A 20096-nucleotide genomic window follows, 5' to 3' on the forward strand; every position below is an offset into this window, starting at 1 on the left:
TAGGTAAACCTAATAATTTTAGATGAAAAAACAAAAAAGTTATCCACAAAAATAATCTAATTTCTTGTCTACAGCAATCGTACTTCTGTTATTGACAATCATGGAACATTAGAGGACTGAAGGACATGTGAGTGGTGTTTGCAGTGGCAAAACATGGGTCACATCATGTTAAAACAAGTTAAATGAGTCAAAAGAGACCATCCCCGTGTCTCTACGATGTTCTGATGCAGAGGTATAGCTTTTGCAAAAACGGTTAATAAGGTATTCTCAATGGTTGCTAGGGAGTGAATTGGCAACCACCAGTGATCATAGTCAAAGCCATGAAAGGAATAATCCATGATGACTCATGGTTCTAGATGTGTTATTGCAATAGTTTTAGGCAAAAATACCATATTTCTATCTCAAAACCACTAGGTGGCGCAATGACAAAATTGTGCATGGAACATCAGGTCATAATTGTGTTACATCTAGCTAGTTTTATGTCTATACACTTTAGTTTAGTGAAGAAACAGTTGTATAACCATAGGGCTGGCTTGTTATCAAATGTTTTGTTCAATTATAAGGCCATCTAGTGGTGCAAGCATACAATTTTTTTGTGTAGCCTCAAAATGTGCTCATGCATCAGCGTATCAAATCTGGTGAAAAAATATCTTTTCGTTGCGAAGTTATAACCATTTATGTGTAAAAAACACAAAATTTAAAGGTAATTTTTTGTTTTTTGCAATTTTCGGCCATTTCTGATGAAAATTTTAATATAACGCCAATAGAACTTTTTGTTCAGCAGGTAAGGTTAGTTTCTTCCTATGGTGTTTTCGAGTCGATCGGAAAAACGTTCGTGGAGATATTCACGCGTGTTTCTTAAGCGCTATTTTGCTGCGCAGGGTTAACCGTAAGGCGGATTCTGGCATGTTTGGTATCGTTGGACTCGACAACTATTCAGAACTCCAAAGCAACAAGTCCCGTGAAAATACGTCAATCGGAGCCAAAGTTATAGGTGTATAAAACATTTCTCTGGCCACTAGGTGGCGCTGCAACGAAACTGTGCATGCACCCTCAGTTCCTGACTGGCATCACAAGTACCAAGTGTCGTGTCAATAGGCCAAAGTTTGACGAAGATACAGCCTAAAATCAGTTTTTTTGCGCTCTACGTAAAATTCGTTAAGGCGGTATATGACAACGGATTGCTGTATCAAAATTCTTTTGATAACTTTTTGCCATGAGTGTCCCAAGATGATACATACCAATTTTCGTGAAAATCGGACAAAAGCTCTAGGACGAGTTCGAAAAAGTAGTTTTTTTAAACAATTCAAAATGGCGGAAAATTTTAATGACGGAAAATGACGTCATAGGATCCAATCGAATTGTCTTGAGCCAAGGAATCAGAGGAACCAAGAATTTTGTTTCTAGGGCTTACGGATCAGAAGTTATAACCAAAAACATAAGTGCAACTTTGGACTGTTGGTGGCGCTAGCGGGTTAGAGATAGAGACTCCAAATTTGCTGTGGGGACACATTGGACTGTCCTCTATCAGTGTGCCGAATTTCATAACTTTCCTATGTACGGTTCTATGGGCTGCCATAGACCGCAATGGCGGAAGAAGAACCAGAATAATAATTATTATAATAGGAAAACTAACAAATACAATAGGGGTCTTCGCCCCTTCGGGGCTTGACCCCTAAATATAGCTGCAAGCAGCAATACCGGGGTCAAGCCGAAAAAGGCACAAAAGGATGTAAAATTGAGATTGGATAAGGAGATTGAAGAACCTAGGTAAACTTAATGATAACGGATAAAAAACCGCCAATGTAACCAACAAAAATAATCTATGTTCTTGTCTACTGTGATCGTCCTTCTGTTATTGACAATCATGGATTATTAGAGCCCTGAAGGACATGTGAATGGTGTTTGCAGTGCTAAAACGTAGGTCACATCATGTTACAGCAAGTTAAATGAGTCAAAAGAGCCCCCGTGTCTCTACGATGTTCTGATGCAGAGATATAGCTCTTGCAAAAAACGGTTGATAAGGTATTCTCATTGGTTGCTAGGGATTGAATTGGCAACTACCAATGATTATAATCCAAGCCATGGAGGAATAATCAAGGAATAATCCATGAAGACTCATGGTTTTAGATGTGTTGTTGCAGTAGTTATAGGCAAAAATAGCCATTTTCTATCTCAAAACCACTAGGTGGCGCTATGACAAAACTGTGCATGCAACCTTAAGTCATGACTGTTACATCTAGCTAGTTTCATGACTATACACTTTAGTTTAGTTAAGAAACAGTTGTATGACCATAAGGCTGGCTTGTTATCAAAGGTTTTGTTCAATTATAAGGCCATCTAGTGGTGCAAGCATACAATTTTTTTTGTGTAGCCTCAGAATGTGCTCATGCATCAGCGTATCAAATCTGGTGAAAAAATCTCTTTTCGTTACGAAGTTGCAGTCATTTATGTGTAAAAAACACCAAATGTAAAGGTAATTTTTCGTTTTTTGCATTTTTCGGCCATTTCTGATGAAAATTTTAATATAACGCTAATAGAACTTTTTGTTCAGAAGGTAAGGTTAGTTTCTTCCTATGGTGTTTTCGAGTCGATCAGAAAAACGCTCGCGGAGATATTCACGCGTGTTTTTTAAGCACTATTTTGCTGCGCAGGGTTAACCGTAAGGCGAATTCTGGCATGTTTGGTATCGTTGGACTCGGCAACTATACTGAACTCCAAAGAAACAAGTCCCATGAAAATATGTCAATCACAGCCAAAGTTATAGGCATATAAAACATTCGTCTGGCCACTAGGTGGCGCTGTGACGAAACTGTGCATGCACCCTGAGTTCCTGACTGGAATCACACGTACCAAGTGTCGTGTCAATAGGCTTAAGTTTGGCTGAGATACAGCCAAAAATTTGTTTTTTTGCACTCTACGTAAAATTCGTTGATGCGCTATACGACAACGGATTGGTTTATCGAAATTCTTTTAATAACTTTTTGCCATGAGTGTCTCTAGATGATACATACCAATTTTTGTGTCAATCGGACAAAAGCCCTAGGACGAGTTCGAAAAAGTAGAGTTTACGAATAATTCAAAATGGCGGAAAATTTTCATGACGGAAAATGACGCCATAGGGTCCAATCAAATCGTCTTGAGCCAATGAATAAGCGAAAGCAAGAATTTTGTTTCTAGGACTTACGGATCAGAAGTTATAAGCAAAAACATAAGTGCAACTTTGGACTGTTGGTGGCGCTAGCGGGTTAGAGATAGAGACTCCAAATTTGCTGTGGGGACACATTGGACTGTCCTTTATCAGTGTGCCAAATTTCATAACTTTCCTACGTACGGTTCTATGGGCTGCCATAGACCGCAATGGCGGAAGAAGAATAACTAATAAATATAGCTGCAAGCAGCGATACCGGGGTCAAGCCAAACATGGCAAAAAATGATTCATACGCGATGACTGTCATGATTTAAGATCGCTTGTCGCCAAGCGAACCTATAAAAATTTATCTATGTTCCGCAGATTTTTGTTTCAGAATTCCGGATCTTTTCAAAGATTCGGCTCTTTTGGCTTTGCTTCCTTAGAACAACAGCAGCTCTTATGGCTCCGGGTCTTCATTTACGATCACTGGGATACTTCTTTTTAGGCCAAATTAGCAACTGTGAATGGTTTGTTGGTATGCAATTGTTGTATCAATTGTTTTTTAATATAAAAGCCTTATTTTGTAATGTTTTGTTTGGAAAAAATACACAGATAGGCTAAGCCTATTATTTGACATTATGATAAAACTTTAAGTAAACAATTGAACAATTAACACAGAATTACAGCAAATAAACCTAATAAATATAGACAAAAGTAGTCTTTTTAGGTTTCACTCATGACTTAACTTACTTCTTATTTTCGTTTAATGCCTTAACTTTCTCTTAACGCGCTTATATTTGATTTGATATAATGATTTGAGTGATGATGATGATGATGTGCAGCGGCAGTGCTGTAAGCTCCAAGTTGCATTTAACGATTCGCTGAGAATCCTGCTCAAGCTTCCAAGGTGGACAAGTGCAAGCCAACTGTTTGTGTCAAATAATGTATCCACCTTGAATGCTGTGTTAAGGAAGTATATCTATAGCTTCATGTGTCGGCTGAGGGATTTGAAAAACAGTATTATACGTGTGTTAAACAATGTTAAACAGAGTGACACTAGGTATAACTCTCGTTTCTGGAAGCGAGAGTTATACGTAGCACTGGAGCAAAAGCCTGTATGTTTTTTTAAATGTCTTTTTCCCCCTCCGTTCTTGTGTGTATTGTTTTTTAAATAAGTATGTTTGTATGTCTTTTTTATATGGATCTATGTGTCTGGAATAAAGAATAATATTTAAATCAGGTGTTGTGTCGAAGTCTGTTCCCCCTATGTTCCCCCTATTTTTCCCTTCAGTGTAGTGTTTTTATGGCGTTTTTATCACGTTATAGGTTTTATTATTTATATATTTAAAGTTTTAATGGCTACTGAGATGTACATGTGTGCATTTCTGTAATGTATCTGTATTATTCTTAATGGTAAGTCAATTATTTTTACAGTATGAATCATATTATATGTATAATATTTATTTAATTATGTATGCAAACATAACATTTTTAAAACAACCAGTAAAGGAAAAAAAAGAAAAAGACAGGCTATATTTTAAAAGAAATACCCTAATAGAAAACTGTCAAATGTGTGAAATATTTAATAAATTGTATTATAAAATACATGATATTATGACTTTTTAGTATAACCAATTTAAATCTTTAATCTTTCTAAATGTAACGTGATGAAAACGCTATAAAAGCACTACACTAAAGGGAAACATAGGGGGAACTGAGTTCGACACAACACCTGTTCCCCCTCCTCTCTCTATCGCTTTGTGTACTCGGACTGTACCACTACACTGATTTTTGCAGCGTCTTTCCCCCTTTCTTCTTTAACATAATGGTATAGTCCTAGTCTGTCTTTCCATTTGATTGGACGCATCGAGTGCCACATGCAAATAGGTCAGAGCAGGCCCGTTGCAAACGATTCATCACTACTGTACGCATGCGTTGTCGTCGTTGGTGGAGAAGCTGTTGTGACGTGTATTATAAAGTTGCTGGTGTTCTTAAACAAAGGTAAGTTATGTATTTTATCGGAAGTGATATCGAGATAATAAATAATAGCAATTGTTATGCAATGCTTTACACATATACGACGATGAATGTGTGTATTGAGTAGTTTGAAAACTCCGTTGACCAAATAACTAGGGCCTCCGAAATCCTACTGAAAGGCTGCTAAAACACCGAATGTTTCGAACAATAACAGTTTTATAGAAAATGTTAGTTTACGGAGAAATGTAATATGCTGCAAGTAAATGGCTGTTTAATACTGTTAGAGATCTGTCGCTGCCTTTGATGGTTAAAAGCGTTTTTCTCCGAGTGAATGAAGCGGCTCCTAAAGTCTGAGCCGGACCAAAGGCCGGACTCGCGCACGACAACAAAAGTAGAAAAATAACTCTGTAAGCGCCAAATAACACCCTGAGACACCGGCGAATGAAATAACTGTAATAAGTCTTATTTATTTATGGCACATAACGAAATAATGTATCTGTGAACCTTTGAAACTTTAAGGTTGCAACTAACTTAACGGGATTTAAAAAGTTTTGTAAATCACGTGTGTAGGAAACCATGTTGTTTTAAAAAGGTTTTTTTATCTCTTGCTTAGATCACTTGCCCACAGCGGCACCAACTTAAAACATTGGTTTTATATGTTCTTGTAATTAAATCAGTTAGTGTAGTTAGAGATAGAACAAAGAGAACAACTGAATGTATTATCTGCCTGAATTTACCGGAGTTAAACACGCGCGTCACATCACAGAGCAGCAGGTGTCATATTTCATGTATTACTTTCAGTCTGAGGCAAGCTGACTGGCAGGAAGATGGCTGAAGGCGCGTGCTTACTCCTTTCTGTTATCATGCATACATACTCAGAATAAGAGGTACAAAAGTAGTCACTGGGACGATACCCTTTAAATGGGCCCTAATATTTACCATGTTTGTGGTGTAAGTTGTTGTTTTACGTTTTTTGCATACATTTAAAATAAATACAGATATGGGTACATTTGTACCCATTATTATGCACTCTTCACAAATGTGTATTATTTGAAAGGGTACCACCCCAGTGACAGCTTGTGTAAATTATCTTCTGAGAGTGCACATACAGTAAACAACCTAAAATGGAAATCATAGAGCTATATCATAGGGCAGTTTCCTGACATGGTTTAGAATAATCCAGCACTAGGCCTATTACTAGGTTATATTAGGACATTTAAGTAGTTTTTTAAACAAACCTTATAAATAAACATTACTGGTGTGCGTCTTGAGCAAAAACAATGGCACTGATATATGTTAAGATATATAAGTGTGTTTAAATTAAGACAGATCAAACATACATTTTAGTCTTGTACTAGAATAAGCCCGGTCTAGGCTTTATCTCTAAAGCAGAACATAAGACCAGTCTAAAATGAAATCATGTATTTTTAGGGCTTTCAAAAATTCAAATTAATCATGCACATAAAAAAATACCCCATAACAACATTTTAAATAATTGTGTTTGACTTAGCTTTAGAAAAGAATAATGTGTTGATAAACATTTACCTTATTACACACCATATAATGGAATGTGTAAACATAATCAATCAACATGTGTATTTTTTGTATATAATGTAATACAAGTGGTGCAGTGTTTAAAAATGAAAAAGAAAAGATTTTAGGATGTTATTTAATAATTATGACAAGACCATCATGTAATATTAGACACTAAAAACTAAAGCGGAGAAGATGATTACTAATTTTGTGCCTTATATGAACGTAATGCATTAAAACCTTGAACGTACATACAAAAATGAAAATGTTTCAGAAGTTTAAATTGTGATTCTGTAAAGCACAAGCAAACATGCTGAAAGAGAAACTACAGGTAGGCTAGCTAGTGGATTATATTACAAACCATCAGGACATTAACATGGCCTTAATTCAATGTATTTGGATTATGGCTGCGCAAAAAATCGCCTGCGATTCTAATGCGTGTCTCATCAGTAAAAATAAAGTAAAACGCTATCATCTGCTTTTAGATGGAGTGGCATTTATTACACAGACCTGTGGTTCACAGAGAAGCTAGCCAAAAGCGCATAGGTTATCGGAGTACATTTTTTAAAATTATGAACCCGATTTTGCCTAATTTCTCTGTGAACTACGGCTCTGTATAGTAAATGCTGCTCCATCTGAAAGCAGCTAATGGCGATTTAATATTAATCACCGAACCGACTTTACTGATGAAACACACACAAGAATTGCAGGTTTTTTTTATGCACAGCCCTTATCCAAATACACTAAATTAAGTACATGTAAAAAGGCACTTGCCCATCATTTGCTGATTGGGCGATGCAAGGCGCTGCTGATGACTGCCGCAAGACTAGAAAGCTCTCAGAATATCAGCACAGTAAAACACGTCTCCGATCAGCGCACAGGGACAAAAATAAATAAATAGCCTAAATTAAACACACAAATTATATAGCCTGTACTTACTGGTGTCATCCTGATTTACTACTTTGTAAAACTTATTCTGGGCAATGCCTTCTATTTCTTTTGTTTTTAATTCATTAGTAGAGATGCGTTATATAGCGAAAGGAATTGTCATGCACGTTTCATCAGTGAAGCCGTTTCCTTGTTCAGTATTCTAGTATCCTTTATTGTACAATACTAAAAATTTAGCTTTTAAAGGGTTAGTTCACTTTAAAATGAAAATTCTGTCATCATTTACTCATCCGCATGTTGTTCTAAACCTGTATGAATTTCTTTTTTCTGATGAACACACAAGAAGGTATTTTGAGAAATGATGGTAAACACACAGCAGTAAGTGACCATAGACTTCCATAGTAGGAAAAAATATTTTGGAAGTATTGTGATAAATGAAGACAAAATTTTATAAATGATTTTAAGCACACAGCTGACGATATCCAGGAAATTCCAACATATTTTTTTGTTCATACTATGGAAGTCTATGGTCACTTCCTGTCTGTGTTTGCCATCATTTCTCAAAAAAACTTCTTTTGTGTTAATCAGAAAAAGAAATTCATACAGGTTAAGAACAACATGAGGATGAGTAAATGATGACAGAATTTTCTTTTTAAAGTGAACTATCCCTTTAAGTACACCAATGTCAATAAATTAAAACATTGTAAAAAAATGAAGAGTATATGCATAATATTTTTGTATTAACAGTTTCTTATTTGTTGTTATGTTTTTGCAGATGCCACGTAAAAAGGGATTCCGGAGATCTGAGGCGGCTAAGAGGCGCATGGCTGTTGTCAGCCATGTTGAGCCTCTTGTAAAAAGACCCGCATATGAGGTTGGGCCTCCTCTCAAAAGTGCTCCAATACCGACAATTTATTGTCCCAAAACTGTCAATGAAAAAGTCCATGTGACTGCCAAAACTGCCAATGAGAAAGTCCACGTGACTGCCAAAACTGTCAATGAGAAAGTCCATGTGACTGCCAAAACTGCCAATGAGAAAGTCCACGTGACTGCCAAAACTGTCAATGAGAAAGTCCACGCGACTGCCAATAAAACTGTCATTGAAACTGTCATTGAAACTGTCATTGAGAAAGTCCATGGGACTGCCAATAAAACTGTCATTGAGAAAGTCCATGGGACTGCCGTTAACACTGTCATTGAGAAAGTCCATGGGACTGCCAATAAGACTGTCAATGAGAAAGTGCATGTGATTGACAAGGTATCTGCCAATGAAGCTGATAAAGTACTGGATGGATCAGTTATAAGAGGATCGTTCAGTCAAGACGATATGCGATTTGGTAATACAAGAAATAAGCAGTGTGCGGCTATCAGTTTAACATCTGTACTTCAGCACTGTGTAAAAAATGTTTTGACATGGCAAACTGCAGATTTGGATAATGTACTGAATAAGGGAAATGACCTTTATGTTGTTTTAAAAAATACAAGGCAAATAGGAAAAGGCCAGTGTGAATACATATTGATTCCAGAACTTCCCAGAACATGTACGTACTGTGACAAATATTTTGAAATAAAGTTTGGTTCATCTTTCGGTGGCTTTACTGATGTTTTTGAGTATGATGCAGAAGTGGGAGATTTTGCAATGCCATTTCATGTAGCAGTCGAGCGATCGCTGCTTGATTTTGATGCTTGTTTGGTAACTATTGCTGCCAATACATGTGCAATTATAAAACAAGGTAATTTGTATGCCATTGTAGATTCACATGCAACCAGTTTCATTAATGGCCAACAATACAGATCTGCAACAAGCTTTGTAGCTTATTACAGCAACATTGATCATGTTATCAGGTATTTCTATGACTTTGCTAATAGGTTTGGCAATGCATATATTCCATTTGAGGTAACAGGAATCAAGCCAAGCTTGTGTGACAGAAATGCAGGTGCCTTTTCAGTCCCTAATAGTCAAAGCAGAACAAATGTTAATGATGTAAAAAGTGCAGCAGATCTAGATAAATTATTGTACCATGACTCGAGACCTACAGAAGGCATATGCATAAAAGATTGCAATAAGGAACCAAATGCACCTAAACCACTTGGTGATAGTCAGTTGAATAATCAAACTGTTATTGCTGCTGTCTCACTGAACACTGAAAGGAAACAACTCAAGGTGATGGATGTTAAAGCAACAGCAACTGGTAAACCCACAGCTGCTAACACAACTTGTAATACTAGTCAATGCAGTGCCACAAGCACTACACCCAAGAGCAAACATAAGCTAAGTAAGTGTACTGATGGTAACAGTAAACAAGAGCTATATGTATGCAAATTGGATAAAGAAAAATTGCCTTATAACAAAAATACACAAGAAAATGTTGATTTGACAAATACACAAGAAAATGTTGATTTGACAGATGTCCTGTTAAATGAGAATGTACTCACAGATGACATCATCATTGGAGATACTATAAATAATGAGTTCAGTTTTAAGCCGTTAACATCTGCAAATCAAGATGCGTTGTGTGCACGCTTACATTTAACTAATGAAAACCACAGTGTACAGGGTACAAATATAAGTTCTTTAGGAGAACCATGTAAAACAAAGAGCATCAAAGGAGACGGAAACTGCTTTTATCGATGTGTAGCACATGCAGTATGTGGCAATGAAGAGAAACACCTGAAAATCAGACGTGAAGTTGTGAAACACCTTAACGCTAACAGTTCTAAATTTATGAGGTATTTAAGAGAAGAGTACACATCGATTAAAGATTATTTGACACAGCGTAAAATGTATTATTCTGGATCGTGGGCCACAGAAATAGACATTTTTTGTACGGCCGATTTGCTGAAAACAAATATTTTTACTTTCAATGATGACAGATGGAATGTACATGCACCAACTGATCAGGTATTTACAGATAATGCTATATATCTGAAGCACTGTAATGAAAATCACTTTGAAATGGTCACATGTGTAACACATAAACATCAAAGAAATGTTTGTGCAGGAGCATGCAAAGCTGGATGGGGTAATGAAAGCATTACACAGTGTTTACGAAAAAGAAAGTTAAATAACACATCAGACAAGCCAAAATGTAAAAGAGAGCGTGAGAAATATCACAGTGATAATGATTTCAGACAAAGAAAAAAACTTAGTATAAAATCTAAATACTATGATGACACAGAATACAGACGGAAAAAGATAGAATTGTCCAAAAGTAAATATTGTCAAGACATTGAATACAGACAGAAAACAAAAGAAATGTCTAAAACTAAATATGATGATATTAAATACAGACAGAAAAAGATTGAAATGTCCAAAAATAAGTATTGTCATGATACTGAATATAAGGAGAGAAAACTTCAAATCCTTAAAAATAAATATAAGACTGATATTAACATTCGGCTGTCAAAACGTCAAAGATCAAAGAAGAAGTATTCCACAGATGTTGATTTTCAAGCATGTGTTAGGCAATATTCTCTGATCAAATACAAAACCAACAAAGTCTTTAAATCTAACTTATGTGACTATTCAAAGCATAAATATAGCACAAACCCCACTTTTAAAGCCAGTGTTCGTGAATATTCTAAGTATAAATACAACACAAATCCCACTTTCAATGCCAGTGTTCGTGAATATTCTAAGTATAAATACAACACAAATCCCACTTTCAATGCCAGTGTTCGTGAATATTCTAAGTATAAATACAACACAAATCTCACTTTTAATGCCAGTGTTCGTGAATATTCTAAACATAAATATTGCACAAATCCCACTTTTAATGCCAGTGTTCGTGAATATTCTAAGGATAAATATCATAATGATGCAAACTTTCGCATGAGTAAAATACAGAAAGGATGTGAAATCTATGCAAAACAAAGAGAAAGACAAACAAACATTGATGCTACTATTAGTCGGTTTCATCAAGAAGTCAACAGTGGTCCAGAATGTGTTTGTTGTGTATGTCATCGGCTATTGTTTAGAAAACAAGTTATTGAGTGTAAATTTGATTGCTATGAACAAAAAGGACAGCACATAGCTGATTTAAGTAAAAGATGCATCACACTGAAGTATTTACATGTATGTGACACTGAATGTGAGGATAATTGTAATTTATCTGGGCATTTAGCCTGTAATTTGTGGATATGTTATACATGCCATCGAAAAATCCTTAGAGGACAACTACCTGAAGAGAGTGTTGCCAACAATATGCATTTGGAGGACATTCCTAAAGAATTAAAATGTCTAAACTCATTGGAACAACATCTAATATCACTCAATATTCCTTTTCTTAAATTGCTATGTCTTCCCAGAGGTGGGCAGAGGGGTTGCCATGGACCTGTTGTCTGTATTCCGGTTAATACTACAAACATGACCAACATACTTCCACGAAATGAATGTGATGATCATATGATAAAAATCAAACTGAAACGAAAATTGACATACAAAGGCCATTATGAATTTAAATATGTCCACACCGATCATGTCAGAAATGCTTTAGTATATTTGGTGAAAAACAACAAGATGTATAAAGATGTGCAGTTTAATGAGCAGTGGATTAACAACTTGAATAAACCTGACGAGGCTGATGGTAATGAAATGCAAGAAGATAATGTTTCTGATAACAGTGACGATGATAAGGTAGCTGATGATGAATCACATGAAGATCTTACATATATCAAGGAGCAAAGTGGACTTTTGTCAGACACATCACTACAGCCTGTTGACATTGGTTCAGAAATAATTGATCAACATTTTCATGATGTACTAAATGTAGCACCAGGTGAAGGTAACAGTCCTGTCAGGTTATTATCAGATGAAACCAATGAGGCTAAGTGCTTCCCTTTTCTCTATCCGACTGGTGGTCCAACATTTCACGATGACAGACCAGAAAAAATCACATTGTCAAGATACCTGAATGCACGAATATTAAATGCTGATGGACGTTTTGCTCAGAATTCAGACTTCATTTTTTATGCTCAGTATATATCAGAAGTTGAACAAATTCTGTCCAATGTCTCAATTGCATTACGAAAAGGTTTTGAAAAAGGTAGTTTATCAGAGCTGACACCAGATATGCTGACAAATCCTGATTCCTTGCAAAAAATACTTAAGTTTGATGAAGGATATAAGTTTTTGAGACCAGTCAGAGGGACCCCTCCCTATTGGATGTCTACACAGAAAGATCTATTTGCTTTAATTAGACAAATTGGCATACCAACATTCTTTGCATCTTTTAGTTCTGCTGATATGAGATGGCCTGAAATGTTGAACACCATTATTAAACAAGAGGGCAAACAAATCAATTTAGATCAACTTGCCTGGGCTGAGAAATGCGAACTTATACGAAAAAATCCTGTCACTGCAGCAAGAATGTTTGATCACAGATGGCATTGTTTTTTGAAACATGTCATTATGTCACCAGCTGAACCTATCGGTAAAATAAAAGACTATTTTTATCGTGTTGAATTCCAACAACGTGGTTCTCCTCACGTTCACTGCCTGTTTTGGGTAGAAAATGCTCCAAAGCTTAATGATGATGATGAAGCTAATGATCCTGTGGTTGCTGATTTCATTGACACATATATCACCTGTGAGACACCGCCAGAACAAGACATAGAACTCTTTGAAACAGTAAACAGTGTGCAGAAGCACAGTACAAGACATTCAAAAACATGTCGCAAGAAAAATACAGTATGTCGTTTTAATTTTCCAAGACCTCCATCTAGCCGTACCTTTATTACAAGAGCATCTAATGCGGACGAGTTTAAAGGGAAAAATGAAGATGACACAGCAAATGCCATTTTACAAAAAATCAAAAATGCTTTAAACTCTGATGTGATTTTTGATTCAACTGATGATTTATTCTCTTCTGTGGGTATTTGTCAGGCTGTCTTTGAAAAAGCATACAACAAATGTTCTAAAAAGAAATCCATTGTCTTGAAACGAAATCCAAAAGATATTTGGGTAAACCAGTATAACAGAGATTTACTGCGTGCTTGGCAAGGAAATATGGATATTCAGTATGTCACAGATGCCTTTTCTGTAGTAGTTTATATACTAAGCTACATTACAAAAGCAGAACAAGAAATGGGACTTTTGCTTCAACGTACGCAAAATGAAGCTATGAATGGAAATCTTGAAGCTAAGGCATCTTTAAAGCAATTGGGAAGTGTTTATTTGCACAGCCGCGAAATTTCCGCGCAAGAAGCGGTGTACAGACTGACAGGCATGCATTTAAAGGAATGCTCACGTAAAGTACAATTTATTCCAATAGGACCAAATCCTGTAAAGATGAGTTTGCCTTTAAATGTGCTTAAGAATAAAGTGAAGAAAGAACAGTCTGATGATGAAAGCAGTCTTTGGATGACAAGTTTTGTTGATAGGTACAAGAACAGACCACAGAAACAACCACTACTTAATCTTTGTCTTGCCAGTTTTTGTTCTGAGTACAGAGTTTTGACAAAATCAGAAGTTTTGTCACAAAAACAAAATGCAGAAACTGAAGTTATTAAACTCAATAAAAACTGTGGTTATGTGAAACGAAGAACACGAACCGAGCCAGCTGTTGTCAGATATCCGAGATTTTCGCCCACAAAAGATCCAGAAAAATACTATCATTCACTATTGCAGCTTTTTCTACCACATTATGATGACTGTCACTTGAAGCCAAGCAACTATGAGACATATGAGGAGTACTACAACAGTGGTGTCATAAAAACTAATTCTGGAATGAAAAATGTGAAATTAATTGTTGATTGCAACAGAGAATTGTTTGAAAAGGACTCTGATAAATTAGAGCGAGCTAAACAGCTTTTGGAGCAGGATATAGATTTAGAGGATGCTTGGGCTGCAATATGTCCTGAAACTGAAAGAGAACGTCACGAATGTATGGAACTGATGAAGAATAAAGTATTGCCTGATGAAGATAACACTCAAAACCTTATTCCAGATCTTACAGGAAACCAACAAACTATTTCTACTGTAGAAACAAACCATACCACATTGCCTAGAAATGAAGCGTTACATTTACTGCGATCATTAAATGAGGAACAGTCTGACATATTCTATAAAGTCCGTCAGTGGTGTTTACAAAAAGTACTTGGACAAAACCCTGAACCTATCAGATTGTTTATCACTGGTGGAGCAGGCACAGGAAAAAGTCATTTAATTAAGGCAATACACTATGAATCTTGCAGACTGTTATCTCAGCTGTCTGAAAATCCTGATGATGTTACTGTGCTTTTGACAGCTTCGACAGGAGTAGCAGCCTTTAATGTTGGTGCTTCAACTGTTCATAATACATTTTCAATTGGTGCAAACGTCAGATTGCCATATCAACCGCTTAGTGATGACAAAATAAATTCTTTACGTATCAAAATGGGTAACCTGCAAATTTTGATTATTGATGAAGTCTCTATGGTTGACCATCGTCTGTTGTCATACATTCATGGAAGGCTGCGACAAATAAAACAAACTGGTGATTACTCTTTATTTGGAAAAGTCAGCATTATTGCTGTGGGTGATTTCTATCAGTTACCACCTGTGAAAGGAACTGCTCTTTATGCTGATTCAAAAGGAGTCAACCTATGGGAAAGCAACTTTGAGCTTGCTGAATTAACTAAAGTTGTTAGACAACAAGATGCATCTTTTGCTGGAATGTTAAATCGCCTGAGAGTTCATAAGAAAAGTGAAGATCTTACCACTACTGATATTGATGTGTTGAAAAAATGTGAAACAGGGGAGAGATGTAATGACCTTCACATATTTGCTACAAATAGCGAGGTTGATAAATACAACCTTGAAAGACTACATGAGTGTTGTCCAGATGCAATTAGTATAAATGCTCAGGATTATATCAGAAACTCAAAAACTGGAAGAATGGAACGTAAAGTTGGATACCACGCTACAGTTTTCAACTCATGTCTATCTAAATGCATTTCCTTGGGTGTTGGAGCAAGGGTTATGTTAAAGAAAAATATTGATGTAGCTGACGGTCTTGTCAATGGAGCTTTTGGTACGGTTGTCCACATAAGTGAAAGTCAGAAAAAAGGTGAAGATAATGATGATTTCCCATCAGCTATTTATGTAGAGTTTGATAATCCAACTGTTGGGAAAGTTCAAAGATGCAAAAAACGTTACACACTTTTTCCAAATTCAACTGTAATTGAAGTACAAGAAGACCAGGTCACAAATGCTGGTGGCATAAGACGGCAATTTCCACTCAGATTGGCATGGGCATGTACAGTTCACAAAGTACAAGGACTCACAGTAGATAAAGCTGTTGTTTCACTTAATAAAATCTTTACAGCAGGACAAGCATATGTTGCTTTAAGCCGAGTTAGGTCTCTTAGTGGATTAATCATTGAGGACTTTAAAGAATCTGTCATATTTTGTAATGAAAAAATCGAGTTGTCTTTGAAAGATATGACAAAAATAAAATTGGACAAGTACAGTTTTAGTAAATCCTTTGGTACATTTAGATTAGCACTGCTTAATGTGCAAAGTCTAAAAGCTCACTTTCAGGATGTCCTGTCACATACAGTTCTGATGAACGCTGATTGTATTTGTTTGACAGAAACATGGCTAAATGTTAATGACCAAGAACCACAGATACCAGGATATGTGTTCTCACACAACCCAAGATCTAAGTGTTATGACAACAGCACTGCACTTTATACTGAATTAAAACATCAGAGAGGAGGTGGTGTTGGATTGTATTGTTCTGAGAACATTGAGTGTAATTTGTTTATTCCTGAGTACTCCAACTTAGAATGCTTATACTTTGTAATTCCATGTGTCAGTTTGACTGCTGCAGTTTTGTATAGACCAAATTCTTATAATCCTGATCTGTTTCGACAGCAGTTATTACTTGTTATTGATGAAATGGAGAAGCATCCTGGACAGAAAATAATCATGGGAGACTTTAATGAAGATCTTTTTACTTCATCCACAATTGTGAAATTGATGCAACATCATGGATACAGTCAACAGATAAAAACTGCTACTACAGAAAAGGGTACATTAATAGACCATGTGTACACAAAAGACATTAAATGTATACATGTTGAGGTTGCACAAACCTACTACAGCTTCCATCAGGCTATACTTATGTCACTATTGTAATAGTACATATAAATACTCCGCTGGCCATTGGGGTGGGAGGTTAGGGAGGAATTAATCACAGCGGCTCCCTGGGTAAGGGCATGTAAGGGTAGGGGACACTGGGTGGGAGGTGACAGGGGTTGGTGTATGACAGTTATACTGTTTGTTTCAGCAGTCCTTTGCTTGTTTGATTTATTCATTTACTTTTATTTGTGTTTTTGTTTTGTAATCTGCTGCGTTTTGCACGTTTTAGTTCTTATCACAACCACACCTATTTTCTACATTTATTTCATTTTAAGCACAGTTCAAGAATTTTTTTATTTTTATTTTATACAAGCCAAAAATCATCTTGACTTTATGTACAAAAATGCTTCTTAACCACTGTTAAACAATTACATGTGACTCTTTGACGTCTAAGAAAAATATTTCAGCCAATATTCCAATGCCACACATGACTAAATGACTGAGATAACTACTGTTGGTGATTGAAGAATCGTTCATTGAAACTTAAGGTTAGTATTATTCTTCATATTTTTTTTTTATGATTCACATGCTCATCATTAATTTTTTACCGATTAATCATTACTTACTTTTTATGTTTTAGAATGTATATGCTGAAACCACAGCTCAACCTTTACCTTGTGGTTGAAAAAAATGAAATCTCATGTTATTGTTTACATGAAACAACAACATCATCTATCTTCAACTGATGTACAGCAGAATACAGCAAAAAGAAGACTGTGCATCAGAAATACATTTACCATTTTACATTAAGTAAATGCTTTTTTATGCATATTTTTGTTATATAAATTTGTTTAGCCTTTATATCTTTCACTTCAAAATACATAACACCATAATAATATGTTTTATTTTATTGCAGAAACATGTACTTTGGTGAACACAACTCTGCATCAAGTTGACACTTACCATTTTACAAAGAGTAGGTGTATTTTTATTCAGAGTTTTGTTATATAAATTTGTTTTACCTTTATATTTTTCACTTCAAAATACATAACACCATAATAATATGCTTTATTTTATTGCAGAAACATGTACTATGGTGAACACAACCCTGCATCCAGTTGACACTTACCATTTTACAAACAGTAGGTGTATTTCTATTCAGAATTTTGTTATATAAATTTGTTTTGCCTTTATAGTTTTCACTTCAAAATACATAACACCATAATAATATGCTTTATTTTATTGCAGAAACATGTACTATGGTGAACACAACACTGCATCAAGTTGACACTTACCATTTTACAAACAGTAGGTGTATTTTTATTCAGAATCTTGTTATATAAATTTGTTTTGCCTTTATATTTTTACTTCATCTAAACAAATAATAACATAATAATATGCTTTCTTTTATTGCAGAAAGATGTACTATGGTGAACACACTACTAAATCGGGATGACTTCCTTTTTAATGTCATTCACATCAACTGTCGTTACAACACAACAGATCTACCAATCAACATTTATTCGTCTTCAACAGTACTTATTTCAGTCATTTATTCATGTGTGGTGATGGAACAAGGATGTACATTGACACTTAAGGTTAGTAGTTTTTATTCAGTTTTTTTTGTTATTAATTATATACGTGTTTTCTCATCCTTTTAATAACTAAATAGTATTTTTATACTTTTATGTTTTAGAATGTATATGAAGATACCACAGCTGAACATTCATCTTCTGGTCAACTACAGTCAATTTCAGGAAGGTGTGATATGGTGGACACAACACTACATCAGTATGACACACAGTAGTCATCCTGGTCATCCAGGCTATTCCTTTTTAATGTCCAGAGCTGCTTACAACAGGACAGGACTACCAAGCCACATTTATTCAATATTTTCTATCACATTGTGAAGAACAATTTCTTTAACATTACAAGACAAACATGATATAACATATACATGCAGATATCTAGTTTATTGTCACTTTATTTTATTTTTTATTTATAAAACATTGCAGTATATGCATCATATACTATATACAACATTTCAACATATACGTTGCAGTTGCAGCTTTATAAATATATAATGTGAATGTATATTAATGTAATGGCAAATACTGTGGGTGTGGTTGTGCATATCAAGCAAAGGACTGCTGTAGATCCTAAAACTTTAAGTGTGAGTTGGGAACCCCTGGAGGCTCTAAATGTTTAGCCAGAGAATCTGTTAAATAATCTGTTTTATATAATTGCCTTGCATTATTAAGAAGGGTAATCTAAGAACAATGTGGGTCATGCTACTTTTGATTTTATTAAAACATTTATAATAATTTAACCAGTATAACTGTCAAATCAAATGTAATTTCAACTAAACAACAATCTAAGTAATCTCTTAAATGTAATCATCTTAAATGTTTTAAAGGAAGAATATGCTTAATTTGTCTTCCTTACAAGGGGACCCTGTGCACAAAACATTTGAGAACCCCTTGTTTACACTCACTCAAAATTAGAAACATAAACATTATTTGTCCATATATATCATATCTGTGCATCATTTCACCTCTGTAATATTAAGTAATCTTACATTAATTTATTCTGTAAACACTATTAATTATTAAACATTTTATTATTACTGCTTTTTCTTACCAGTGTTCTTCTTACTGTTACTTTATATTTATTGACTGTTTTGTATACCAGGAACTGAAGGGAACAAATATTAAAATAGTTGACAAAATAAATATTTCATGAATTACAAGGAAATACAGTTATTTTACATATTTTCCCACCAGTAGGTGGCTCTGAGATGACACTATGCACCTACCCTCAAATCTGAACTGTGATGAGATAAATCAAGCATCATAAGTATACACTAAAGCTTTACAAATATACAGCCTCATATCCATTTTAATCTTTACTGCACATATTGTATATCTATTAAAATAACATGTATGCTCTTTGTGAATTTTTAATATGTTACCTTTCTTATGTAGTATTACACATTGTACTTAAATTTTTTATGATTTAAGTGTTACACTTCTCCACTACTGGATGAAGGTTTTTAAATCAAACATTGACCAAAAGTTGACTCAATTAAAAAAGAAAAATAAATCTCATGATTTTCTGACTGTGATGACACCCAACAAATTTGGTGTAAATGCGATAAAGAGATGCAGAGATAAAGCCTCAATCTCATGACCACAAGGGGGCGCCAAAAAGTTTACAAGTGCTCTCAGAACATGTTACTGATGAACCATACCAAGTTTCATAACACGCAGTTGCGTTTCTGAAATACTTGAACTTAAAGAAAAATTCAAAATGATCGACACACAAAATGGCAGACCAAAAACCATTTGCTATCGTTTGACTCGCCATGCGTCACGAAATCTAAAAAAGACCAGTCTCATAATTTTACATTCAAGTTTGCAGTAGTTATAAGCAAAAATAGACATTTTTTATATTTCGTGACCAGTAGGGGGCAGTGTGACGAAACAGTGCATGCACCCTCAG

At 35.2% G+C, this 20096-nt stretch overlaps 2 protein-coding genes and 1 long non-coding RNA gene across 3 annotated transcripts in view; all 3 read left to right on the forward strand.

The window, feature by feature from the left end:
• LOC141360818 (uncharacterized) overlaps positions 1 to 20096 on the forward strand; it is a 261227-nt gene that overhangs the window by 57664 nt on the left and 183467 nt on the right. The window lies entirely within an intron of this gene.
• Positions 4973 to 10596, forward strand: LOC141365572 (uncharacterized). Its single transcript, XM_073870055.1, has 3 exons — positions 4973 to 5134; positions 8307 to 10433; positions 10534 to 10596. The coding sequence occupies exons 2-3, from the start codon at positions 8307 to 8309 to the stop codon at positions 10594 to 10596; spliced, it is 2190 nt and encodes a 729-aa protein (XP_073726156.1). The 5' UTR covers positions 4973 to 5134.
• LOC141359573 (uncharacterized) lies at positions 11585 to 17726 on the forward strand. Its single transcript, XM_073862250.1, has one exon. The coding sequence runs from the start codon at positions 11736 to 11738 to the stop codon at positions 16650 to 16652; it is 4917 nt and encodes a 1638-aa protein (XP_073718351.1). The 5' UTR covers positions 11585 to 11735; the 3' UTR covers positions 16653 to 17726.

The sequence above is a fragment of the Misgurnus anguillicaudatus genome, chromosome 1, assembly GCF_027580225.2.
Source record: "Misgurnus anguillicaudatus chromosome 1, ASM2758022v2, whole genome shotgun sequence".
In the NCBI taxonomy this organism is placed as follows: Eukaryota; Metazoa; Chordata; class Actinopteri; order Cypriniformes; family Cobitidae; genus Misgurnus; species Misgurnus anguillicaudatus.